Raw genomic sequence first — 27603 nt, 5'->3', positions numbered from 1 at the left:
CTGTGTGTTTAAGTTACATAGAGTGACAAAGTGAAAAATAGAAAGTGAAAACTAGGCCAAGAAACTGCTTGATGTGCTACTTTGGCCTCTCCTAACTGTTATGTAATGCCTCTATTATATGTAATCAAATAATGTAGTAATCAGTGCATGATAGTTAGGTAATCAGCTTTTTTAAGGATGTAATGAATGCAATAAATGATGAGAACGCTGATGGCTTTTGCCTCAGACACCACACTGGATAAATGAGAAAAAAATAAAAGGCAGAGATATCATCATACGGTTTCTACTTTAATAAGAATGCACTTTGGCACTCTTTTATTTTCTTCACTTTAGGCTATTATTTTACAAACTAGATATAAAAGGACATAAATAAATGACATAAGTTACATGTACCTAGAGCTCCTTGACAAAACAAAAAATAAACAATGCCAAAAAGAAAACAAAATCATGATCATGTCAAAAAAAAAAAAAAAAGGTACAAAAATTTTTGAGAGAATGTTAGATCTACATGGCTAGATCATATGGCATCAGAAGGCATACAATGACAAACATTACTCTTGCGATTGTTAATTTTTTTCTTCCTTTTTTTTTTTCAATTCGTCCAACATTTAATCAAAGGAAAAAAGTATTTTACAGTACATTCTGGTTTCCTTCTCCTTCCCAACATGTCTTGCATATTTCCAAACAGGTCCTTTTTTCCTTAGATAAAACCCAAAAGTAACACGCTGCCAAAAGGAAAGAGCAGTAAGAGCTGAATTAAGGACGGAGGTGTTTCTGTATTACATGAAGCGTCATTTGCGAGTCCAAAAACATTCACATAAGTACAGTTTCAGGAGATAAAGAAAAACAAAGAATATAGTCCATTGGATTAAAACTGTAGCTGTATGATGTGCTCTGGGGAAAAAAAAGTAAAAAAAAAAAAAACAGTATTCCCTTCTTAAAGACCTTTTTCCCACTTCTCTGATCCTTTGCTGTGTTCAGGTGCGTCATTTTCAGCTGCTCCCATATTGACAGTGATGCTTCAGATGGTTTAGATTTCCCCCTTGACTTCTCGTGAGCTCGGCGAGTCCAAACTCTAGTCTATGTTTGATGTGTTTCTATGGACAGGAGGCTTTTAGTCACACTTGTTCCAGTGTGTCCATTTGTAAGCCGCTTTTAACTGCCAAAGCAGAAATGGGCTGCATTCCAGAAAGCTGCTTAATAAATGCTGTTGCTGAGAGCTTGCATTTGAGAAACACACCTTACGTAGTTTTTTAAGACGACACAAAAGCAAAAAAAAAAAGTCTGGGGCTCTTTTTATATATATATCAAAAACAATTCAACTCTGTTATCTCCTCCTCTTCTACAGTGGCATGAAGACAGACACAATTACTGATAGTACTTCAAGACATTGTCGCTCATACATCATCTAGACACACACACGCACACACACACACACACACACACACACACACTGCATACAATCCAGACATGTTCACACACTCAAATCAAATGCTTGTTACTTTACATGCAAACAATGACCAAAACAACAAAAAACAACAAAAAAAACAACAAAAAAATAAAACAAAAAACAAACAAAAAAAAATTACAAAAAAAAATGAAACTCTCCAAATTAAAAGCACATTATCAGCTGGAGCAGGGCTTCTCGATTATATTACATTCTTCTTATTGTCTCTTTTTAATGCTGTTAAATCATTCATAGTAATTCCAGTACAGAACTGGATGGCCACAAGCACATGGTGGCTAGTTTGTCAAGTTGACATGTTGTGACGGTGGTCGTCCCAGACGCGTGGGGATGGATTTGTCATCTCAGTGTCAGAGGAGACTCCAAGGAGAAGAGGGAAAAGCACATGCAGGAAGACGAGGACGAGGAAGAGGAGGAAATTTGGTCATGACGAGAGCGGCCGGGATCCTATTTATGATGGACAGCAGCAGCTGTGGGAGAAAGGAAAGGGGGGAGAGAGAAAAGAGGCTGCATCAGTCATGGTGGTTTTGAATATAAACAATTCCTGCTTGGCATCCAGTTCTGACCAACAATACTCCCCAGCTCCAGCTCCATGGAACATTCGACTCATCCGCTAAATAAAATCCAGTGCCAAAGCCAGAGCATCCAGAGACTGTGAGCGGCCGCCATGTGGAGGGAAAATATGGATTTCATGGCATCGATGTATTAACTTGTGTGCACCACATGCTATTGTGTTTACATATGATATGAAAGATGCCCTTGACTTATTGGAACACATTAAAAGCATTCCAATAGACTCCTAATGCAAGTGTCCATTAGATGTATATACCCAACATTCAGCGAAACCGCACCATACTTTTAATATAATCCAAATCAACTCAATCCATTGTCAAGTATTAAACAACATTCAAGCAGAGCAATGATTGATTACAGCCCTCAAAGTTTCCCTGATATAAATATTTTCAGTTTCAAAAAGCCTATTTTTATTCTTTTTACATGAACTAAATGCCATGATAATGCATAGTCTTTATGATGTTTATTCTGCCATTGGGTGGTCAAAGTACTACAAAGACCTCTTAGCATGCAGCGTAACAAACAGCAGCTCAAGCAAACTGTAACCTTCCAGCGTCCCTGTAAAGATGAATGAACACAACCACTGAACATGTGATTTCACTGTAGCAATGCTGTATTAGTTTAAGGCAGTCGCACATAAGAAACAGGCAACTGTGTGTGCACAAAATCAATGCATCGCCTAAATTAAAGCTTAAAAGTAAGTGGGTGCATATTAATATGGGACGTACTGATTGTGCTTAATTAAATTTCAGGCTTGTGTTAATTTCTTTTCATAAATCCTCTGAAAAAATTTGAAAATGGAAATCTGAGTTTAATCAAATTCAAAAGTAGTGATAATATCTAATGGTGTATGCAGTATGTGTTGTATTTGTTAAGATTTCTTTCTATTTTTCTGCCAGCACTCCTGCGATCTGTGCGCTAATCTATGCTGTAAAGTGAGCTCTGGTGGGCTCTGTTTGGCCCACCAGAGCAGAGGCAGGATTAATTCTTCTCATTAACATGCCGGCGGCAGCAGACCCTCAGAATGATCACAGACCAGTGGCTATTGATCGGCTCGGCCTGCTCGAGGTGGTGCGACCTGTGTGTTAATTAACACAGTATCTGGTGCTGAGGGGCCCATGATGAGTGCGAGAAGGGGGGCTAATGATTCTTACAGACACTTGTTGGCCAGACATATTTGATATTGGAGCCGTGCTATAATAATAACATGGTTTATAATGCAATGTAATATCCTGGTAAGGCATTTTAGTTCTCACCTTGAGCGAATGTGGAATAAGCCTTTGTGTATTTTCTTTGTTGATGATGCTGTTGTTTCTGATTCAGTCTGCATTCCATATTGCCTTTTTTTGGGAAAAAAAAAAAATCCAGCCAAAAAATTACTTCATTCTTGCATCCACAGGTCCTGCAGTGAGGAAAGCAGGGGCTTTTTGTTCAGATGGAAGGACAAATGTAAGAATCCAAATTGTGTGTTTAGCAGAGGTGTAGGAGGGCATTTTTGGGAAGACAGGGGAGTGGGAAGGCTCCTCTGGAAGATCAAAGACATTCTCAGCAACGTCCTGAGGGCAACAAAATATAATGTTCTGGGAGAAAAACAAGGCCAGAACAGGGCAAAAAACACAAGAAGCTCCTTAAAATAAGCCCTCCCTGCATCGCCATCTCCCCTTGGAATCCAACCCTCAACCTCTCAGAGATTCACTGTTTATATCTGACGGTGAGGATCCTCCATTTTGTCTGTGAGATATCAAACAGATCCAGCTGAGAGAGAACAATGGTGGCCGGGGAAGCCTGCAAGTCCCACACAAAACAGTTCATGTACAATAAACACAGTCACAGGAAATCAAAAAAATCTGCTCCGAGTATTATTCCAGAAAGAAAGTTCCAGAAACAACACTCTGCCCAAGAGGAGGAAGAAAGGTACAATTCCCCTCCCTCGCTTTTCCTTCCAGACCATTAAAGGCACTCCAAATTGGCCTCGGAAGCACTTTTCCATCCGTCCATCTATGTATCCATAAATGCTGCAGACAGAAGAGTCCCATTCTCCAAAACAACAAAAAAGGGCAAGATAAAGGTCTGATTTGACAAAAAAAGTGCCATTTTCACCACTTTTTTTCTTCTTCATCAACATCTTTTCTTTTAGATCCAATTTAAAGTGCAAGGATGAGGTAAACTATTTCTTCATAGTTTATTTGTCTCTTTTTTTATATTTAATCTTTTTGTTATTTATTTATTTTTTTCATAAGAAAAGAAGTCGCTTTGCTTCGTTTTCCTCTTTGTTTTAAATCTCTCAGACGGGAACCATTCTGCCTTGCATCTGTTGCATTTGGGACAGCATTCCCTGGACGCTGGTCAGGATCTTGTTCTGGTGTGCTGCCGAGGAGATGCCTATGCGAGCCATGTCCCTGAAAGGATGTGAAAAAAGCAGACATTTAGGACTGAGGACAATGATAACAAACACAGCCTGTAAAGCCCAGATCCACATGATTTGATGTGTTTTACAGCCTTCCACTGGAAACGCGCTTTGACAGTTTAACGGCTGCATGAGGAATTTCACTTGCCAACACAGCAATCCTAATCTTGTAATCTTAATGAGTGAAAAATGAATTTATATCAGACAGATGACACAGACTGAGAAGCATTTAACACATTTAAACGCTGCAAAAGATGTCATTCTACTCTAGTTAAGTAGCTAGAAAATTTCGGAGAATAAATTTGCTTCATTGCAACACGTAAACATGACAAGACTGACGCTTATTGTATATTTTTTTTATCTTACGTACATGACGCTAAAGTCAACAGTCAAATAGCTTAACTTAGAATTGTAATGAAGATTGGAGTCAGGGGGAGACAGCTAGTTTATATTTGGTGCTATTTATAACCCACCCTGTAAAGCACAGCCTGTTGTCAAGTTTTTGTTCGTGTATCGGTTAAACATTACAGATATCAGTGTACTGTATGGTGTGATAGATACATCATTACCCACATAGCATAAATGCCTAAGTTATATTTTTGGCAAAATTGTGATATTGGGGTAACTTTACTTTCCTAACACTGCTGTTTCATTTTATGCAGATATCACAATTTGGCCAAAAATATGACTTGAGCAATTACGCTATGAGGCCAATGATATGGTCTTATATTTATAGTAATGCTTATGTAAATATGTATATAGCCTATAGAGTTTTATTACTTATTACGATTATATTATTTTTATATTGTTTGTATTTTGCACTACCAATATGAATGCACATTTTTTTCTTGCACTTCATTCTGTTGCTGCCATGACCAGTGAATTTCCACAATGTAGGAGCAATAAAGTCTCATCTAAATTAAGTATAAAAAAGGAATTTCACCAAATTTTCCCAAACTCTCAAACTTCTAGGAGGAACTACACTGTAAAAAACTAAATCTTACCAAGTGTATTTCACTCATTTCTGGTCAAAATATCTCATCACACTTAATATAAGACATAATCACCTAAAGAGTAACTTTTCAGTGAGATATAAGAACTAATTTTTAGACAATAGATCTTGAAAATCTTATTTCAAGAAATCTTACCAACATAATTTTCACTTGTTCCATTTGTTAGATTTTTTTTGCTTGAATTAACCAAAAAAAAATCTTGAATTGTCTAAAAATAAGTTCTTATATCTCACTGAAAAGTTACTCTTTAGGTGATCATGTCTTATTTTAAGTGTGATGAGATATTTGGACTAGAAATTAAAAAAAAAAAAAAAAAAAAAAATTGGTAAGATTTTGATTTTGTGTAGGCTTCAATAATTATGGAAGGCAGTACATGTAAACATTAGTAAACCCACAGACATAAAGACATGTGTTTGTAAATCCATTATTATTTGGTTTGCTTGGAAATATTCCTGATTCTTTTATACAACATGTAGAAGTGTTTCAAATCCTTCTTGGAAAACGCTACAATGGTAAAATGTTTTGGAGACAACCCTCCTTCTATTTTCATATGGAAATCACTGATTCTGGAAGACTGGATATCATATCAGCGGGAGAACTCGTTGTTTTTATTGAAATGGAAGAAACCTTTGGAAGCCCGGGGAGTGAAGTGTAATTTGGACTGAAAAGGACATTAGTTATGGTTATACGACTGAACTGGAAAAAGGATCCATGTATCAGTCTATGGAAGATTGATCAGGTCTTTTTGTTTTTTATGTAATAGTTATGTAAGTGCTGTGTTTTAATGTGTCATGGACCAGTCTTGCTAAAACAAAAATAAAAATAGCATAATAGATATATAATAATTAGCCAAAAGTATGATACAACTGTTGCTGTAATTACTGCATCATAATTTCAAATGAAAAGTTACATTCACAGTTGAAATTGAATATATTTAAATAAATTTAGTCAATATATACCAAACCCAGATTCATGTGGAATTTATCTTATCTACCTATGAATTTAGCTGAGCTGGAATATTTCATCTTAACAATTCACACTTAGACTTAATAAATTCATAAAATGTATTTTAATTAACCTAAGGCCTGTACATCTGGTGCTCTTTATATTCTTCTTTTTATATATTATATATCATTTTAACCTAACTACTTCAGTGATTTATTCTTCTGTGACTTTAATGAGCATCAAATTAGAATATTAGAAAATCTTCCCAGATTCCTTCAGTCTCTTCCCCTCCTCATACTCACTCCTGTGTCATGTGGACCACAGCTTCTGGGGTGGTGTATCCAGCAGCGGTGAAGTTGTCACTGTATCTCTCCATCCCGATGGCCTGCAGCCAGTCCTCCACGGTGCCCACGGCCGAGGACGCCTCAGGGCTTCCTGGTTCCAGCAGGGTGGTGTTGGGCCTGGACAAAGAAAACAGCTCATTTTATTTCCTGGATTTTGGTTGTTTCACGTACCTATCCATGTTTCATCTTTCAGTTTTGCTGAGATGCTGCTGCATTTCAGTTCAGTGAGTTTTTACCCAAAACATTACATTTGTGTGTAACTGCCTGTGGACATAGACAGTAAAAGTTACAGACTGCATCGTGAAGCTGCAATGATCCGATTTGTTACACAGTCTGGAATGCCATTCATTCATGACAACTACAACAATGATAACCACACACAGTAAGACCTGAATCAGAGGGGTTGACAGCATTATGGGAATTAGAGTTGCTGATGCTGTGCTGTATTATTAAAAGAGCATGACACATACACGTTTTGCGATGAGAGAGCTACCCACAGGCTGTAAAATGTATCACAGTATAATTCTATCTGCCTTCTCCTTTCTTGATATAATCATCAGATCTGTAATGTTTAGCTATGTTTTGTGTCACTGTTGGATAGGTCCAAACAGAAATTGAGCCAAGTCAAACAAGGTTCCTTGTGGGTGTGACTGAAACAGTTAATCCTTATTTAAAAGAAAACACAAAACTCTGGCACACTTCGGTGAACTTTACCACACGGTGGAGTTCCTGCTTGTATTTAGATATTCATCAGCAGATTGGCCTTCACACACATATACACACACTGAATCACCTCTGTCATTCTTCACCTCATCCTCTCTGTTTCTGCAGGGCTGTCGGCCATGAAACATTTACATAGGGCCGGTGAGTCTGAGTCGGTGACTGTCTCTTCCTGCTCTGGTGACTCTCTCACTCTAATACACGCTCTCTATCAAGCTTTATCATTTTATCTTTTGAAAAGGATGTTGAGTTGAGCAGTGAGACCAGGATGTCAGACGTTTTAATAAGGCAGCTCTGTTCAGTAGGTGGAAAAGATTATACATAGGGACCCGTTTTCACACACGCCACACACATTCTACTTTCCCCTTCCCTTCTTGAAACTGTAAAAGCTGCATTTATAGAATTCAGTTCTACTAATTACTCCACAAGGACTCCCCTCTCGCTGTTCGCTGTGTCCCATTAGTTGTGTGCGTGCGTGTGCACTCACACACTTGTTAAACTTAAACAGACTCCCACTAGCTTGCATCGAGTCTGTAAACACACATAGGTCATTCTTAACACATTTAGCTGCTGGAGAGTAATGGTGTCAGAGTTGGAGGGTCATGTTTGTTTTTAACTCAGCGTTACATCGTAATTCTCCTTCCCTGTTCGGTTGCATTCCTGAGTGTAAAGCACCATTAAAGCTAGTTTGCAGAGAAATCCATTATGGCGAGTGTTTGTACTTAAAAGAGCCTCACTTCACTGGTAGATAATGTTTAATGGTGAATGTAAATACTGGATTGTTTGGTCCAGCACACTAAAATAACAAAATAACATTTTCCAGCTTGAACTGTAGCCAAATTACAGGCTGAAAATAGGACTTGGATGAGACAAACAAAGTGTGTCCCTTTATCATTTAGTGTCCGTCTTGTTCTGGCTTCTTACCGAACAGTGCTCTCTCCCCCAGTCCTCTTCAGAGTGTTGGGGTTGCGGATCAGCTTGTCCAACATGTTCACAATCTGTCCAAACTTTGGCCTGTCGGCTCTCTCTCTCTGCCAACAGTCCAGCATGAGCTGGTGGAGTGCCACGGGGCAGTCCATGGGTGGGGGCAACCGATAGCCCTCGTCAATAGCTTTGATCACCTGGAAAATAGATTCATGCTCAGTGTGACTCACAGTGTTTCTGAGACTTGAACTGAAATAAAAACTGTATGCAATTTGATTACATTTACACAGTTTCTCCCCACAATATCATACCCTCAGTTTAATTTTTACCTTACTTTGGGCACCTACACAAGGTATTTGGTTATGCATAAATTAAATTCTTTATCATCATTAGTGGCACCAGAAATATGAATTCCATGTGTAATGAGGAAAGGGAATACACTGCTCGTGTTTTATCACCTCTGCAGGTAATTTGATTATATAATCAAGCTAAAATGATGAAGTATCTTTAAAAAATGTTTGACAGTGTACATGCCCCTGGGAATTATTGTTTGAGCTTTAATGTACCTGCCTAATTCAAGCTGTGCATTATTTATGACTGTTTGCATATAATTACATTTCTTATGACTTACATCTTGGTTACTCATGTCCCAATATGGTCGTTCGCCGTATGACATCACCTCCCACATGACAATCCCGTAGCTCCACACGTCACTGGCCGAGGTGAACTTCCTGTAAGCGATGGCCTCTGGGGCCGTCCAGCGGATGGGGATCTTCCCTCCCTGTAATTAAAAGATGGGCTGATTAATCAAAGGTGACACGGCAGACAAGTAAGGTGACACATAGACAGACCACTCACTCACTTGGACACTCACCCTTGTGGTGTATGCAGCCTCGGGGTCGTCCTCCAGCACTCGGGACATGCCAAAGTCAGACACTTTGCATACCAGGTTGCTGTTTACTAGGATGTTACGAGCTGCCAGGTCGCGGTGAACGTAGCTCATGTCGGATAGATACTTCATGCCTGATGCAATTCCACGCAGGATGCCAACGAGCTGGATCACAGTGAAGCGACCGTCGTTTTTCTGCAGAATAAAAAAAAAAGTTTAACAAACTGGTTATGAAATAAAATTACTACATCATATCACTCCAAATATGATATAGTTGTCTCGGTGTACAACTATATGCGATTTTATTCTGAACTCAGAATATCTTGTAATGTTAATCTATATGTGAAACATATGGTATAAGCAGTTTTTAAAACATACAAAAATGTTATTGTAAATATAAGAATGTGTAGAGTCTAGAACAGTGGTTCTTAACCTGGGTTCGATCGAACCCTAGGGGTTCGGTGAGTCAGTCTCAGGGGTTCGGCGGAGGTCAAGACACACACTCGACTCATTAGTCAGGTGTGTGTGTCTGGCTAGGTCCAATATACACGGTGTATTGTTGTTGCTCATAGCACTACAACACATCCAGAAGTGTTTATAATCTCTTCCACTCGTCTGACGATGAATTATTTGAGTATTTTCCACATCGTTATGACTTTTGCTACTTCCTGTTAACCACGGAGGCAGCCATGTGTTGTGTTTGTTTACATTTTTCGGTCACTGCACTGGTCAGTTACAATCATGTGACGACTGACACACCGTCGCAGATGGAGAAATCATATTACGCTAAAGCCGAGCTAGTGCCGTAATAAAACAACGATCACAAAAATACTGAAGGAGTACAGCGAGAACTTTTTTTTGATACACTACATGCAATTATCTTTTTTTTTATGTCAAAATTGCGTGGTTTGGAAAGTTCGGAGCGAGATGAAACAAAAACCGGGTTGACCTGACGGCCTACATATGATTTATGATGTCACGCCCCGCTTGGCCGTCAGGTGAATGCGCATATGAAACTGGTGGGGTTCAGTACCTCCAACAAGGTTAAGAACCACTGGTCTAGAATCACCCATATTGTTAGTCTCATAGCATAACTGCCTAATTCATACTTTTTTCAGGACAAAGCAAAATGAAGCAGCAGTGTCAGGAGAATAAAATTACACAGATATGACAATTTGGTCAAAAATATGATATGACTTCAGCAATTATGCGATGAGGCTAACAATATGAAATTTTTTTAGTTTTCCTATACAGTATTGGCTCCTACTTTATGAATATTTAATGGATAAAGCCGATAAGTATCACTGAAAACTAAGAGTGCAGTGAACCCTGGAAACATGGGTGTAACCTGCACACACGTCGTTGTTGAAAAAACAGTAAGTCGATCAAGGAGAGGATAAAGATTAGGGCGAATGTTTGTGAACGAATGCTTGTAATTTCAGTGGATGACATTACAAAGATAAGATGGGATCAGCGCTCTGCAGCCGTATCGCTCACACACACACACGCACATATATGTGCAGACAGAAACGCATGACTGACCCTCAGGAATGCATCCAGCGATCCGTTTTCCATGTACTCTGTGATAATCATCACTGGCTTACCTAAAGAGAGAGAGACAGATAGAGGGAGAAAAGAAGTGGGAGAATGAAAGGCAGATGATTATTGAGGTAAACGATGCACATCACAGCCCGACACAGCGGGTGGGGTTCTCAAGGGAATGTGTGTTTGTGTGTATGTGAGTTTGAGAGAGTGTGTGTTGGGCCATCCATCTCTGTCCCGTAGTGATTTAATTAGCTCAGTGTTACGGTTGCCCTGACGTCCCTCCACTTTCCCTGCACATGCAAAGGCATCTCTACTGAAACAAAAAACTACTACACACACACACACACCATCTTGTGTTTATGCAAATATGAACTGACATTGGACACATTATCCAAAGTCTCATCACAGTCACCCACCCAGAATCCCTCTGACTCACTATTTATGTCACTCACAGTTCTTTTGCCCTCTTTCTCCTCTGCCAACCCTCAACGCATCTGTCACTCTCCTGCTAGTTCCTCTCTAATGCTTTCTTCTATAGCGCTCTTTTTTTCCTTCCTTCCTCACGCTCACTTTCTTTTCTCCCTGCTTCTGTTCTCTGGCCCTTTTCACCCCATCCCTCTGTCTCTCCTGGGGAAGCGTCTGTGTCTTTATCTGAGCTGGGTGGAGCTGTGGGGAGGGTGGACAATCCCTGGTGGGCCTCTGTCTGTCTTTGTCTCATAGGATGAGGGGACAGTAGGCATGAAGAGGGAAGAGGACAGAAAGTGAGGGAGTGTTGGGGGCAATGTATTTTATCCTAAAACGCTAGCAAGCTGGTGCCTAACCAGCCATGGCAACAACACATGCTGGAAAGTTCTGCCACAAATTCCTGCTAGAACAGCGCTGTTCCATGCGTTCCATTTCAAATAGCACAGTTAAGGTGGATTGAAAAGATTTTTTTTTGTGCTGAACAGAAGTGCTGAGTTAAACTGAATGCCTTAAGGGGAGGTTATGAGAAATTTTGTGTGCTCCAGCAGAATGCCCAAAGCAGCAGAAAGTTGAGTGGTTGGCAGCAGAGGTCTCAGAGGTGAAGTTCCTCAACTCTACAGCAGGCTTCTCGCCATGCCAAGAGGCCGTCAGTCACCGCCTTACCCGCCGCGTGATTGGCACTCCATTAATTACGGGGCGCTCCGGCGTTGGCTCGAAAAGAGGAAGTGGAGTTAAAGTTGGGGGAGAGCGGGGGCCCTCTTTGTCAGCCATCTTTGTTCCCTTTGTTGTGTGCCACTGCCCCAGGGCTGCTGGTGATTGACAGCTCCCCAATCTAGTCTGAGGAGCGTCTGACCTGCGACCTTAAACTCTCGCCTTCCCAGCCCTGCCCTCTTCCTCCCAGTCCATTTGCATGCTAATTCCTTGTTTACTGAATACACCCTGCCGCCTTTGGCAATGAACTCTGGGCAAGGGCCCCACCAGTGGGCCGATTATCACCTGCCAACAAAACAGGGGAAGGGGAAAACGCAACAGGGGGACAATACTGGGGAACGTTGGGCAAACGCTCTCTGGAGGCCCTGTCACTTTCAACAAACAAAGATCTTGTCTTTAAAAGCAGATCTGTTCAAAATTAGCACAATCTTACTCCATGTAAAATCAAATGTTTAACATATTGCATAAGATGTTTGAGCGTCAATGGAATCTATATTTTAATTGCACTCTAGCATAACAAACATTACAGCTACAGGCTTCAAGATAGTGGATTACAGCCAACAGTCCTCAGCAAGAGATTTTTGCACGTTTATGTATTTTAGCACCTATCTGGAGTTCCTCCATAATTAATAAGCCTTAATTGGCTCTGTTGGACATGCCAGCAAACTGAGGCCAGATAGAGAATTCCTTTAACTTGATTGCAATGGAAAGGGGAGTGCAATTCAAATAATGGATTTTTAATAGATTCCACTGACACACTCAAGTGTGAAGGACTAATTTTCCCAAACCTTGTGTCAAGCTCTCAAAAGTATGAGTAGAAGGAGGTTTAGTGGGAGTTATTGGATGCCCCTGTTGCATTGGCTCCCCATCCTTTCATGTCGGCTCCTGTCACTACCACATGGCACGTCTGTTTCTCCTTCATCTCCCTCCCTTGGTCTCGCTTCGCCTTTTTTTCTTTTTCAGCCTCCGGTTCAGTAGTTCCACCAGCCTCCACTTTTTTTCTTCCGTCGTTCCTACCGTTGTTCTCTGTCATTCCTCTAATCCATCACCGCCTAACCGCCTCCCTCTTTCTTTCTTTCTGCATCTTTATTCACACCTTCCCTGGCTGCCGCTTGTCTCTGATTTCCTTTCCTTCCTCCTGTCCATCTGTCCGCCTTTTCTCTGTCTTTGTCCCTGCATCTCTATAAGGTCCAAGAGGTTGTTCCCTGGGTCTAGGGCTGAGATAAGCAACCGTGTCTGTGCTGCTGTTCTCTTTCAACTCTGGCTGGACTAAGTGTGTATGTGCCATTTTATACCTAAGTGTGTGTAAGACTGGAAGAAACGGTGGCGTCTGGCACAGATAGGGCCAGGCTGCAGTGTCACCACACATTAAGACACTTCATCCATCTAACCTGAGCAGAGGCTGACCATCAGATATGCACACATGCATGTAATCAAAGACACACAGATGCCGACATGCGCTGACAAGACATTTGCACACATACACACATATGCTATCCTAACAAATAGCATTAGGGAAAGGTGTAAAAGGTAAAGAGAAACAGGGAGAGAGAAGAAAGAGAGTGCCAAGGGCAGAGGGAGGGAGAATTGGCCGGTGCTTTGTGGCCATGCAGCAGCAGATAGAGAAGGGATAGGGTATCACTCCCTAACCCCAAACACATTTACAGCTGACACCATGATTAATGAGCCTGGTGCTGGGCTACAGGGCCTGTTCCTGGACCCATTAAACCCCCTCCCATATACCCAGCTACCTCTAACTCCACAGCCCCCTCCCCACCTCTTCCATCTGGACAAAGCCCACCTGGGGATAACCCGGATGGGACAACGTAAAGAAAAAGCCATGTGAGAGCACATATCCTGGGACATGCAACGTAAGTGGTCTTGCTGTATATACTGTTGATGTGCATGCTTTTAAACTCAAACACACACCTTTGCCAAGTAAACACTGGTTTGTCCCTAAACTCACCCTTCTCCAAAGTCACCCAAAACAGCAGACGTAGTTTGTAATGATTAATTGTTACTTTTTTAAGGAATGATAGAAACAGCAGAAACGAATGTCCTTTCTGTGTCACTAAAACACTCATTGTGCGTGCATAGATTTATGTGTTTGAGAGGCCAATATATTAGGATTTTTCTATAGCAACAGTCTCAATAATCAAGTGGTAATTGTGTTATGTCTTATTTTACTTCTTATCTCACACCTTTCTGCAGAACATTTAACCCAAAAGTAGACAAAATCAGTCACTTGACTTACATTTGGTAACCACGCCCTCCAGGTGAATGATGTTCGGGTGGTCAAACTGGCCCATGATGCTAGCCTCGGACAGGAAGTCCCTCCTCTGCTTGTCAGTGTAGCCGGCCTTTAGTGTCTTTATGGCCACACAGATTTCTCTCTTGCCGGGCATCTTCAGGCGGCCGCTGCACACCTCGCCAAACTCCCCTGCAACACACAGCCAGGTTAAAAATATAGAATGATACAAAAGCACTTTGATACTACAGTGCACCGACGATAAATCAAATCATGAAGGGGGTCGGTGAAAGTGCTTGTGTGTGTGCAGGTCAGGTTAGAAGGGGTCCACTTTAAACATTGATCAGGGTCTCTAATCCCTTACTCACCCCCCCGCTCTCACCCACTGAAGCAGTGAGAGAGGGGAAATGGATATTGATTCTTTCTCTTTATTATTTTGTCATTGGATGACTTTTCTCTGGCCACAGGAATAGCATGGACAACATATTTAGCCTCTCCTGTTTTTCTTCTTTTTTTATTCATTGACCTCTCTAGAGACAGACCAAATGTTACGAAAACAATGGCTTTTATTCTCAAGGAGGGCGAATGACACATAGGCACACACAAACACAAATCACCCACAAACACTAGTAGGAGAATATTTACATAAAATTTAAAACAAAAATGAAATAAATCAAATGTGAACAGATTAACTGGATACACTAGTAGGAGAATATCTACATAAAACTTAAAACAAAAATGAAATAAATCAAATGTGAACAGATTAACTGGATAAATTCCTCACCAATACCGATAACTTTCTCAATCTTGATACAGGAAGCGTCGATTTCTTTGGCAAACTCCCGGACGGCTTGGTTAGGGTCCTCATAAGTAAAGGGGTCAACATATATCCTCACTCCTGAAGAAAGAAGTTTGCAAGGAAGCAGAAAAAAGGAAAATAATAAAGAAGAGAATGAAAAATGAAGGTTAATTCATTCCAGCAAGTATACTCCATCTGTTCTTTATTTCCACCATGCTGCAGGCTACACAACCTTCCTCTGTGGAACCTCCTCCTCCTCATCTTTCCATACCTCAATTCACACTCTGACTCCCCTGGTTTTCATGTCACTATAGCTGATTCCAATAAAGATGGAGCTCATTAACTAGATTTTTATGTGGGATGCAAATAGCAATGCTGATGACTTGATAATGAGATGTTTGGAGCATGCTAGAATGCAAGTACATTAACTTCAAAATAGTTGTTTTTTTCATCTATTTTATGGGCTTCATTTGTGGTTTAGAGCACTTTCACATGAACACACCTGACAGCACTAATGTTTTTCAATTACAGAGTTTGCAAGTGCCATGTTAAGTATGAGTTACCTTGATGTAAGTGCTTCTCCTCATCAGAGTCTTGCTTGGCCTTGCTGTACTTACTCCTTCTGGGGGCAAAGACACCAAGACGATCAGTGGGGTTGTAAACAGCAGATGCAGAAAGTTAAGTTTCAAATGTTAGAAAGTAGGTGCAAGCAAGAAAAACATACTGAATCACATGCACAAAGGTATAATTTTAGAACATACTGTGAGCGTGAGTTCAGTAAATTAATTAAACCTCAAAGCTAGTCTCCAAAACCCACTTAAACATCGATTAAATTATGTGAAGAGGCAACACAATCACTGACTACAGATGAGATTTTTTTTTGGGGGGGGGGGTTAATTATTTATTGGATAAAGCTCCTTGTGATTTTCAGGATTTTTTTGCATGGTATTAGAAGTAAACCAAAAAAAAAATTATAAAAACATAGAAGGTCTCTGAAGGGCATGTAGCAACTACATGGAGCAGAGAAGATGTGGGTGGGAATAAAAGCTTTAAATCAATCCTAGAGAAGAACACTTAAATCCTTCTGAATCCCTCAGGCAGGCTGACACCTGTGCTTATATTGATGTGCTGGGTCACTGGTGGAAATGACCAGATGTGGGAGACATTGTCCTCCACTATGCTTGTGTAATGATGGTAAACGGCTACGTGATTACAGTCCCTCCCCACAATCACAGGATGGCCACAACAGCACAATGACAGTGGTCGTCACATGCATATAAAAAAGGCAAAGACAACCACCTGCTTGGCTGTGGAGAGAGGCAATCACATGGAAAGAGAGCACACAAACACAATCAACACCCCCCTTCACTCACTATGATTCTCCACCCCAATACACACATGCAAACAATGATTTGGTTTCCATATTAAGACACACACACTTAGAGGAAGCAACATGCATATTAAAAGCACAAACACACGTAAGGGGAATCAGCACAAAAGCCATAAACTATCCCCATCCCCCAGTGCCGCCACACACATGAAAACAATATTTTTCTTTGCATAAAGATGTGTGCACATCCCCCAACACACACACAAGGAGAGTGTGGTTAACACCCTGAGGTGAAGCGGACCCATCTGCATGTAATCCCATCTGTGTGACGGTGCTTTGTCCTGCTCGCTGGTTAACACCCTGAGATTGGGTCACTGCAAATCCACCTGATGCCTCTCTGTCTGATTCTCTCTGTATTCTATCTCCTGCTTTTCATTGCCCGCTTATCTCATTGTCCAGTCTGCTATCACTAACCCTCTTTCTTTTTCCTCTCTGTCTCTCTCATTCTTTTTACGATGGTCAGCCAGGAGCAGCAGGAGAAAATAACTGGCATCCGGGATTACAGCCACAAGCTGAGAGACAGAGGGAGGGATGGAGGGATGCGAGGACAGGGAGCGAGGGATCGCTGATTGCATCTCTTCAGCTGCCTGAGCCGTCAATCACATCTCCGGTGTGGCGAGTCATCACTCATCTGACAAGAGTGAGTTGCCTTAGCTGTCTCAGTGTGTATGTGTGTGTATGTGTGTTTTCGAGTGACATCCTCCTCCTGACAGCTACTTTTCCCGTTGCTAAGCAAGACATCCCTCATCTGTGTGGAAAAAGGGAGAGACAGAAAACAGACGGAAAAGAGGGATGAAAAAGGGATGAAGCTCACCTTCGGCTGATGACAAAAGCACTGATGAGGATGATTAAGAGGACCACACTGCCCACCACGGACACCAGTAACACTGTGGAGTTGGCCCCATCACCGATAATGGGAGCTGGGACTGTGGTAGAAGAAAGCAAGAGAAGAGGAGGAGAGGAGAGGAGAGGAGAGGAGAAGAAGAGAGACAGGGAGGAAGATTGGACAAAGAGAAAAGTCAATATCACTGTGCTCAAACAAGTTGTTTCACATGAAAGAACTAATGTACATTTTGTGTTTGCCAGCCACTGACAAACATCTCCCACTTCCCTCTCATGTCTCTCTTCCTCCAGCACTTTGTCCTTACCACCCACAAATACAATGTTTGTTTCCCATCCCTGCATTTTACGAGTCCCATCCCATAAACTCATGCTTCATTGAGAGACAATGACGTCCCATTAGACTGTGTGCTTGGCCATGGTATTGTCATCCAGCACCTACCAGCATAACAAAAGAAACACCTGCGCTTACAGGGCATCCATGTAACCCTCAAGACCACAATATGCTGGTTCAGATCAAAATGGCATTATATTCAAAAATAGTGAGAAAAAGCAAAGATTTAAGATTGGGTCCATTATACATAAAGATTTAAAGGATGAAAGATTAGTTTGATCCCCCACACATTATGAAATCTTTCATCTACAGTGATTCTAAATTATTATTATTTTCATCAACCCATCCATTTTTTGACTGACTGAATAGTAACCAAATTTTTTTCTGCATTTTGCATCAAAACCCATCAGAAATGCTATCATGCCATATCTGGCACACATCCACTGAGACTCATTGTAGCTTGAAAGCTAAAATATTGGATGCTATTCAAGTAGCTCTTCAGGTGTTCCAGGATAAAATCATCTCTTTTTTATATGTGACAGGTATCTAGATTAATGACTCGAGAAAGAAAGAGACAAATTCAAAAAAGATGCTATCATGTCAGCAGTTTGCAGGAGCAGGTGTGATGGAGATGGCACAGAGTGTCTCTGGTGCATCAATGCAGTGAAGTCATAATAGGAGAGGAGGTGTAATTTAACTCACCGGAGTTGGTCATGAACTCAAATGGGCCACTGAACTCTCCATAGCCGGCTGCAGTACGTGCACGCACATGAAATACGTAGGAGGTGAGGGGAGTGAGGCCCTTAATGTCAGTGTTTCTTGATGAGGTTTTTATAATTCTGTAGCTTCTTTCATTTTGATCCTGAGTAAGAGACAGATGAAGCACAGAGGTGTGGTTTTCATAGATGATTCAAAGGATGGTTTTGTAAACACTGTCAAAATAAAGATTTTGGACATGTTTTTTGTCAACAGACACTACATCCCCGAAGCAATTCTCACCTTCTCATAGTATTTGACCTCATACTCCAGGATGACTCCGTTGGCTCTATCCGGTGGTTGCCAAGCCAGTGAGATAGTGTGTCTTGTGATGTCCTTTGCTTGGATGGAAGTTACCGGAGATGGAGCTAGTGAGATGATCAAAGATGGAGAAAAGGGAAGAAAAAGTTATTTAGCCAACTGTTCTTTTCCAGTCGGCCATGTATTTTTCAGGTTTGGAGACACCAAGTCTGTTTTTTGTTGCTCTCCTAAATTCCACTCCTTTCTCCTGCTGAGAAAGTTATACAACGGGCCAGGCCACAAAGCAATCGCTTCCATTTATCTTTTAACCTGGCTTATATTCAAAATCTAAGGCGTTACAGAACTGTATGACCACACAGCAGAATAGCAGAACTAGAGTGTACGGCAATACTCCAAACTCATAGTTGGCATCCAAAAAAATGATCCAATTTCCCCTCAGCTTACGTTAGCGTCTCACACACTTTTCCTACGAGCTGGCAAAATAATGTCGAACTTCATTTTCTGCATATTTTCAGGTCACACTGAGAAACCTTGTGTTGCTAAAAGTCTCCTTCAGAAGGCTAGAAATGGGCTTCAACGCCTTTGCCTTTTTGTGTCTTCGAGAGAGCAAATCAATTGGTTTTCATTAAACTCCAGTGAACGATCTTATCTCAAACCTTTTTCCGCTACAGCTGATAATGAGGCCATATTTCAAGCAGCCGTGCTATCTGCGTTCAGCCGCCTTTAACATGTGAAGGTTAAAGCACAGATAATGTCTTACACTCGTCCCCTCCCTTCAGTGTGTCACTGATGCACAAATCAAACCACTATCTTCAGGGAGTCTGACAACACTAAAATTAGGTCATACACACTCTCGACACTACAAATAAGAAATCCATAGGTGTGAAGAGACAGAAACACTCATGTGCAGATGCACTTTTCAACAGACAATAGAATACACAGTGGAGCAGGTGGAGAAATAGACCAAGCAACAAAAAGGCAGACGACAGATTATATCACAAGTACAAAAGAACAAACAAACACACTCTCATATTCAGCATTTTGTGGTTAGCATCAGAGGTTTTTCACACTGACATAAATAACATCAACCATTAATAAATAAAAATCACATGCTGCAAATTTGTCCTCAGACTCAAAATAAAGCAACACACACATTCCACTAATGCCCAGGTAGATTTCTCAATGGAAATTGTTCTTAAAGGTTCACGAGGACTGAATCTTTGACCTCTTGTCCTCAGTGATACTGTGAGCCTGTAACCATACTCGTTCCAGACCATCTGCCTTTTAAAAAATTACAGTGGAATGATTAATGAGGGGTTCACGGTCCACGGATTATGATTGGATTATCTATGACATTATATACATTCTCATCACTTTGACCAGGGGCTCCAGGGAGCCTAGCCCTCAAGCTAATGCTAACAAAACCCTGCTTTTAGCTGGGGATTGAGTTCAAACGGACCTGGAATCCAAGCACCAGCCACAGATTGAGTTTCAATGGGGTGAAGAAGTGGCTGGAGAGGGGAGCAGCCGGGTGGTTCGTGACTGGTGGGGGTTGAAATGGAGATGGAGAGGGATGGGATTGCAGACATCTCTTGGTAAATAGATTAGTCCAAGGTTGTGTCATCCTGATGGCCTAATGTGTTGCGTCTCTGTTAAACAATTAGATGGTGGCCATTTGTATCCCTCCGATCAATCTTACCCGGCGGGGAAAGCCAATTTGAAGGCCCCTGTGGGGCTGACCAAGGACTCTCCGACTCAGAAAGAAAACCCCCAAAGGGGTCACAGGCCTTCATTCCCCCAAGGTAATCCACACATCCATCTTTCCACCAAAGATGACTTATATGGCGATTTAATTGTGCTCTGCTTCTCTTGTTGCATTTTTATTTTTCCCTGGGCTAATGTGAGAATAAAGATGAGTAATTTTCTCAGTGGTCATTTCTGAGAGAAGACAATGAAAACACACAATAAGTAATCTATCAATGGCCAAGTTTTATTAGATGTTAAACATTAATTTGATAGATCAGTTCCCCAGAAGTGTGACCGTGTCAAACAGTATTTGCAGAAACTGTAACTAAACCTGACACACTAAACAGAATAGGAGTTTAACCTGAGGCTGCAATTTGGAGAGACCATGCTTGACGACTGGCATCTCTGTCAATGAATTTAAAAATGTGGGGCAGAACTATAATTCCTTACTACCTCCTGATTGTGTGGGCTTAAAACCCTGGTGGAATAACAAGTGTAGATGCAATGAATATTCAAATCCATTTCAGAATTGTGTGCTCAACAAAAAAACTCTTTCAGAGCCTGACACTTGTTATATATACAGCAACACAGAGGACCTTCTTAAACACACAATGCAGACATTGCATCATTACCTCTGACACAAAGCAAAAAATTCACACAAAACTGATAAAGACAATTTAGTAAGTACAATCCAACTGAGATGCATACTGTTCTTTCTAGAACTGTGGATTTGATTTTATTATGTGAGGTTCTGTCACCGCATGGAGCAGAGTCTGTTGAATGAGCGAGTTTGTCTTTGTGAACATGTTCGTCACAAAGAATTTGTGCTACAAGGAGCAGCTGTGGTTTGTGCAAGCATTTGCGCGAATATGCGGTCGATTACAGTTAGACATAAAAAGAGACAGGGGCTGGGGAGCACATGTGGTTGCCAGATTGGAACCTGGTTGCCAGATTGGAGTCACTCGATTTTGCTGCCGCCAAGGAAAAATGGCCGAGGTGGGAGCCGTTTTTCAGGGTGTCAAAAAAATGGCTCCCGCATACATGATCCTTCTCCCCTGCCTATAAAGACTACTTCCATCTCCCCAAACACATTTCCACATGTACGTCTGTCCGATTTGCCAAAGAGATGGAAACTCGCACATATGTGTGCTGACAGACGTGCCCACACACACACTGTCTCATGCACTAATTCACTTTTAGTCACCTAAGCCTGCCAAGTATTTTGTATCAAGATATAAACACCTCTTGCGCAGTCTCTCTCTTTGCCTCCTTCTCACACATACACAAGAACTTCATCCCATAAAAGGGGGAAAAAACATCCATTTACAGCCAGGGGTCAGTTCAAAGCTTGGATACCTCCCCTTCTTTTCCTCATGCAGTCCGGGTTAAAGGGTTACTCCCCGGCTGATTTACGATGGTGGAATTGTTCATGGCGGGACATGGAATCTGACCTACTAGTCTGCGCTCACAAACACATGCCTGGTCACAGATGCATGCACATGCAATCAACAATCTTTGTGTCTTAATTTTTGTCCCCGGGCATACTTCTTCACTACACTTTCATCTATTTTCCTCTCACGCGATAATGCAAAAGTGCTCCACCCTTCCAACCTGCCTATATCTCACTTCTTCTCTAACCGAAATTTGAACTTTTATGGAAAGGCAATGGCGGGGGTGGCTTTTCCACAGCACTTATAAATCCTAATAAATCTATCACAATAAATGTGTAATCCATGGTGTCTGGATGAGGGGAGGTGATACAGCGAGAGGGACAGCCACAGATGACTGGCTGGATTACCAGCGGCTGAAACCAGACCTTCCAAAGCCCCTACTGAGTATTAGCAGGAAGAAATCCAATCAGTCTGGAGCTATTCTCTTTAACACGCACACACATACACTGAAATTAAAACACACACACAGACACATAGAGGACATTGTTTTGGAGGCAAATGTAGATTGTCTGCCTCCTCTAGCTTTCACACTTTGACAAACATTCTGCGTAGCACATTTTCTCACTTAAAGCCAAGCATGCAGTCCGTCATGCACATGTGCAAACACACACATATATGCATTTAAGAGAGCTTCCAACTGCAAGCTTCAAAACTAATCCTGGAGAACAGTTGTAAAACATGCACTAGTGTAGAGCCAAAGGCAACATCATCTATATCTTACAAGTTGAAGTCAGCAGATTAGCCTAGAGCAACCTTTGGGGGACATCACTGTGCATGCACATGTTACTATGTCTTTGAATGAATAAATGTGTGAGGCCGTGCACTTCAGAGTTTTGTACAAATGTGCGTCACTGCGACAGCACTGACATGCTATTACGGGCCCTCTTCCTGGACTCTAGGGTGTGCTCCACGCCAGCTCCCCCACATGCCTGTCTGGCAGGACTCATAGCTCTCCCACAGGCAGCACATCCATTTATCTCTATCTTCCTGACCCCAGCTGATAAATCAAGCCACTGTGTCCTTAAAGTGCCAGTCCAACCCCTATTCAAGATATTCGCTTTTCCCAGGGATGGAAATTAGTGATAAAAAATGACAAAAAGGCACTTAGCTTGCCACCCAGGAGCAGAGCCGTAAAGCAAAGAAAGGTAATGATCGGCTATAAGTGAAGGAGAGTAGGGAGGAATGAAGCGAAAGGGCCAGGTCGTAAAATCCATTTACACAACAACTGGTTGCAAAATGGCTAAATGACAAAACATCGGTAGGCTTTGAACGCACCCCCGGGCTAGAGGGCTCCTCTCCAAGCTCTAAAGGAGAGGCTGTTTTCATGGGTGTATGTTACAAGAATAATTACACAGATACAAACACACACGCACACACATACACACACATAGATATCCCAACAGCATTTGTAATGAAGCCTCCACAGATCAATACAACTCATCTAATTCATTAGCTTGAGTGCTAAATATAGCACGTTGCCCCTATCTTCATCCTAGGCTTCTCATGCCTAATTATGCAAAACTCAAGTGAAATATTGCAGAAAATAATTTCCCACTGCAGAGAATCCATCACCCCCCTCAGTAATCATCCAGCCTTCACCCAAATTATACACAGCTTTAATAAACATGTTTTGACACGCAGATTGCTCCCAAAAAAGTACTTCTTGCATGCAAAGTAACAAGCATGTGCTCTGCATCAAACATAAGTCTCCTATCCTATCCTTCTCCACCAGTACACACGCTCTCCTTTACACACGCAAGTTTAAAAACGGACTTAATTGACTAACATGAGCAGTTTTCCAAAAAATAATTGATACAGCCATGAGGAGGAAGGTCAGGTAGTAAGCAAAAAGCTGTTTCCATTGATCATGGCCACTTCCAAACAAACAAGAAAGGTAGGCTGGATCTGTAATCTAAGCCACAGCCGCTGTTTAGTTCACTTACACACTTTGAGCAGTGAAGCTTTGTTACTATTTTAACAGATATATTCCTCATGTCATTGTCTTTGAAGACATGCTGGGATGTCCTGACATGATCTTACAGGACATTAGCAGATCAAACACACATTCAGTCAGTTTAAAGCATATATATTTGTATTTAAATCACCTGTGACTTGTTTAATATGTTAATATATTAGTAGGGATGCACCGATACCGATATCAGTGTTGGGTATCAGGTCCGATACTCAGTATGTGTACTTGTACTCATACTCGTGAATGTACTCCAATACAACTGCACCGACACCACTTACGGCAGTGTGACATTCGCAGTTAAGTGCAGCAGGTACGTGGCAGAGGAGTAATGTCAGAAGTGTGGAGATTTTTTAAAATAAATGACGGTGACAAAAGTGACGCTGACTGCAAGTAACGTTTAAGACACAGATGGATATGGATGGAGCATTCTGTCTGTCCTCTGCGTACATTCCATCCGTTTTCCAGGTGCTCACAGATGCGTACCCAGACAGAGAATACCACTGGAACCGTAGAGGTAGAGGATCTTTTCAAAGATCAACCGTGTGAGTTAGTGAAAAACTACTGATATATTTAGGACAACTACCCTCATCAATATCAACATTAGTATCCACATTAGTGTTACCTCTGTCGTCTCCATGTTTGTTATTACTGACTTTCTTCTTCTCAAAAAACGTTACTTTTCTTCATGGTATTCAGCCAGTATGGTTAATTAAGAGTGGCGCCCCCTGGTGGATTAATTGAGAAACGCTCATTCCAACACATTAAATGTCAATAGCACTTTGTTACAGTCAGACTAATGACAATGACAAGAAAGCACACTTTCAAAAGTAACTAAGAATTGTAATGGTATTATTAAGTACTCATAACGGTACTTGGTATCAGCAAGTACTCAAGTGTAAGTACTTGTACTTGTACTCGGTCTGGAAAAAAGTGGTATCAATGCATCCCTATATATTAGGATAATCAGTGTTGCCTGCTTTCAGTTAGGTGTTAGTAATTGTTTAGAGCTGAGTGTAGTTTTGGTATCATTGTTTCCTTTACATTGAATATACGGAATTCTGGTACTAACTGCAAAAGCCCATCATGGTCAAACCTTTATATTACTGAGCAATTTTTCATATTGTCATATAGATGTATTTATCTTAACATCCTGATCTCCCAACTCCCTCTGCATCATTATTTCTCACTGTCTTACCTGCTTGGTTCGTAGTGACAGTCACCGACACTGCCTGTTCTGGCCCTGGGCTCTGCGGTGAAACACCGTTCACTGCCCACACTTCGAAAGTGTAGTTGGTGTGGGCCTGCAGCTCATTGATGGACACCCTGGTTCCCTTCAGACTCAGCTGCTGGGGGCTGAAGTGGATGCCATTACCACAGGGTTGACAGCGGCGGCCATCGGGGCCACAACGCTTGCAGACCACATTGTATGTCAGATCTTGACGTCCTCCAGAGCTACGAGGTGGACTCCATTCCAGATTTACAGAGGTCTCATTCACATTTGAGATAAGGTGGAGTGGGGCTGATGGAGGGCCTGTGGAGACAAATGGAAAAGGTAAGAGTTAATTTTGTTAATGGTGGTCAGGATACACAGTTGTTAGCAAACAACTGTACCTGTACTGGTCATGTTTACAACAATAATTTTGCTTTGTGTATTACTTATAAGCAAGAGAAAAAAATTGCCATAAATGCTCAACACTGGACCTTTTTACTATGGGCAGGGAAAGAACCTATGGGGAGCAGCCATTGCTGGCTGTAAGTGATGTACCATTGTTGATTCTGGGTGATGAGTGCAAGTAAACAAGCAGCAGTCAGTGCACGAGATTGAGTGGAAATCACGTGTTTGCGCTTGTTCTTTGTGCAGCCGTAAGCTCAGCACTCCGCCATTGTCCTAGAGACGAGACCCAGCAATGGCCCATAATGTGTCATCTTAGACTGGTGTCTGCTGTACAGGGTCAGTAACCAGTCCATACCTGCCCACGTAATCAAACAAATCAACTCTGTGTCTCTACCAACGCTGGAACAGCCATTGAAGGAGGCAACATGTTGCTGATCATGCCTGACTGACGGAGCAGTGACTTAATATTCGCGCATTCTTGACAACAGGCTATAGCATAAGTTACCTAACAGAACCACAAGTACTAAAATTTAAATAGCTAGCAATGAAAATTCACTACAGGTACCCTTTCAGCTAGTACAGAGTTACAATGATACTTATTTGTGGTTAGCATTGGAAAACTGAGGGGATACAGTGCTTTAATCTGTCAAACAGAGAATGATGAATGAATGATATTTCTGTTCTTCCAATAAATAGAATAAATAGCTTTAATAGCAATAAAACTGTTAATCATTACATCAGTGGCAGTAGTTCTGTGGAATACTCCAGTGGGTCTTCAAATTGATTCTTTTCTTACATACATAGGTATAACAAAGATGTAAATGCGTAATTAACTGGGTTGTCCTTTTATTGAAAGCTGAGGCTTCTTGGATTCCCTTTTAATGTCTTGTCCATAACGGAGGGGGAGGATCTGATTTCACCTCGGTTAATTCAGCACGTTAACTGAAATCCAATAGGCCAGCAGATTTTCTTTCTCATTCATATGCCGAATCAGCTGGAGGTGGCAGAGCGCCTGAGCCTACTGCTAACAGTGGGGCTTCATGGCACCCACTCAATAACTTCAGACAAAGTTTGTTTTGGACCCTCTTATTAAGTTCCTGCTTTTGATGAAAGCCTTACTCGGTGTAGTTTTATAAGCGAGCAGCTCTGCAGATGTGACACAACCGCCCCCTGTTCATCAATCCCAATTTACATGTCAGCTCTATTGTAATTAATGTGTTTTTTTTGCGTTGCTTTCAAACATAAGCGACGGTAATTGACTTAACTCTCCCGCTCTCTCTCTTTCCCTGTCTGTTATCTCCGTCCTGCTCACTCTCCCTCTGACTAATGAAGCGCACGCGAGCAGCCTGAGAGGGATCGATGCTGGGTGAAATATGAAAGCCAGTCAGTCCACAGACGAATCATTTCATAACGGAAATTAATTATCAGTGTTATTTTTGGAGGAGCACAGTGGCAATGACTGATTTCACACAGAAGCCGAGAGCAGCAGAGGGGACGGAGGGAGGGAGTGTGGCTCCACGAAAGCCTGAGGACGAGGAAGTGTGCTTGTGTGACGAAGATATGTGAAGTGCAGTTTTGCCTGTGATGCATGTATCTTCACAAGAAGCTCAAATGTGTGTCGAATTGCATGTGCTAGAGTTTGTTGTCTGGCACGTAGACACGAATGTGCAAATGCTGAAGAGAAGCCGGGACTGAGAAGAAAGAGACTTGAGAGCAGAGGAGATGGACAGAAGGAGAAGACAAACACAGTCTGTTCATGCAGAAAGCAGAGAGCCTGGAAGAACAGAAACCAGGAGGGGACAGAGATGGACGATGGTTTTTATGGGGGGTGGGGGTTACTTTAACTGTACTTTAACTGAAAATGACCTGAGGAGTCAAGACAAGTTGTGTGTGTGTGAAGCTGAAGCAGATCCAGTAACATGAAAGAATAAGTACAGTGTTTTAATATTAGAACCACTCAACTTGCCCAGCCATCGATGAAATCCTATTAATAAACGCTCATTAAAAATTATGATGAAGCTCTGCCTTCTCCTTTTCCCTCATTTCCCTACTTTCTCACCTCCTTCCCCACTTTTCCTCTCTCGCTCTTCCACCTCTTAATTCTCTGCAATTGGAGCAAGTTACAGATGGGGTTTCTAAATTAAGGTGCCTATGCTGTCATTATTACATCGCCTTTATCATAGTAGGTTC

At 41.6% G+C, this 27603-nt stretch overlaps 1 protein-coding gene across 1 annotated transcript in view; it reads right to left on the bottom strand.

Moving 5' to 3' along the window:
* Positions 1-267: 267 nt before the first annotated feature.
* The window catches only part of epha4l (eph receptor A4, like), a 53173-nt gene continuing 25837 nt past the window's right edge, over positions 268-27603 (bottom strand). Inside the window, exons 5-18 of the mRNA XM_030152317.1 lie at positions 24994-25329; positions 18612-18736; positions 18315-18474; positions 17253-17364; positions 15612-15670; positions 15034-15147; positions 14256-14441; positions 10823-10884; positions 9266-9475; positions 9023-9172; positions 8392-8588; positions 6706-6864; positions 3295-4437; positions 268-1935 (exon numbers count right to left, since the gene is read on the bottom strand). Coding sequence (XP_030008177.1) covers positions 4323-4437; positions 6706-6864; positions 8392-8588; positions 9023-9172; positions 9266-9475; positions 10823-10884; positions 14256-14441; positions 15034-15147; positions 15612-15670; positions 17253-17364; positions 18315-18474; positions 18612-18736; positions 24994-25329 — 1985 coding nt within the window. The 3' untranslated portion in view covers positions 268-1935; positions 3295-4322. The remainder of the gene's footprint in view (positions 1936-3294; positions 4438-6705; positions 6865-8391; positions 8589-9022; positions 9173-9265; positions 9476-10822; positions 10885-14255; positions 14442-15033; positions 15148-15611; positions 15671-17252; positions 17365-18314; positions 18475-18611; positions 18737-24993; positions 25330-27603) is intronic.

This window comes from Sphaeramia orbicularis, chromosome 13, assembly GCF_902148855.1.
Source record: "Sphaeramia orbicularis chromosome 13, fSphaOr1.1, whole genome shotgun sequence".
Classification (NCBI taxonomy): domain Eukaryota; kingdom Metazoa; phylum Chordata; class Actinopteri; order Kurtiformes; family Apogonidae; genus Sphaeramia; species Sphaeramia orbicularis.
This window is presented reverse-complemented; position numbering and strand designations above follow the sequence as displayed.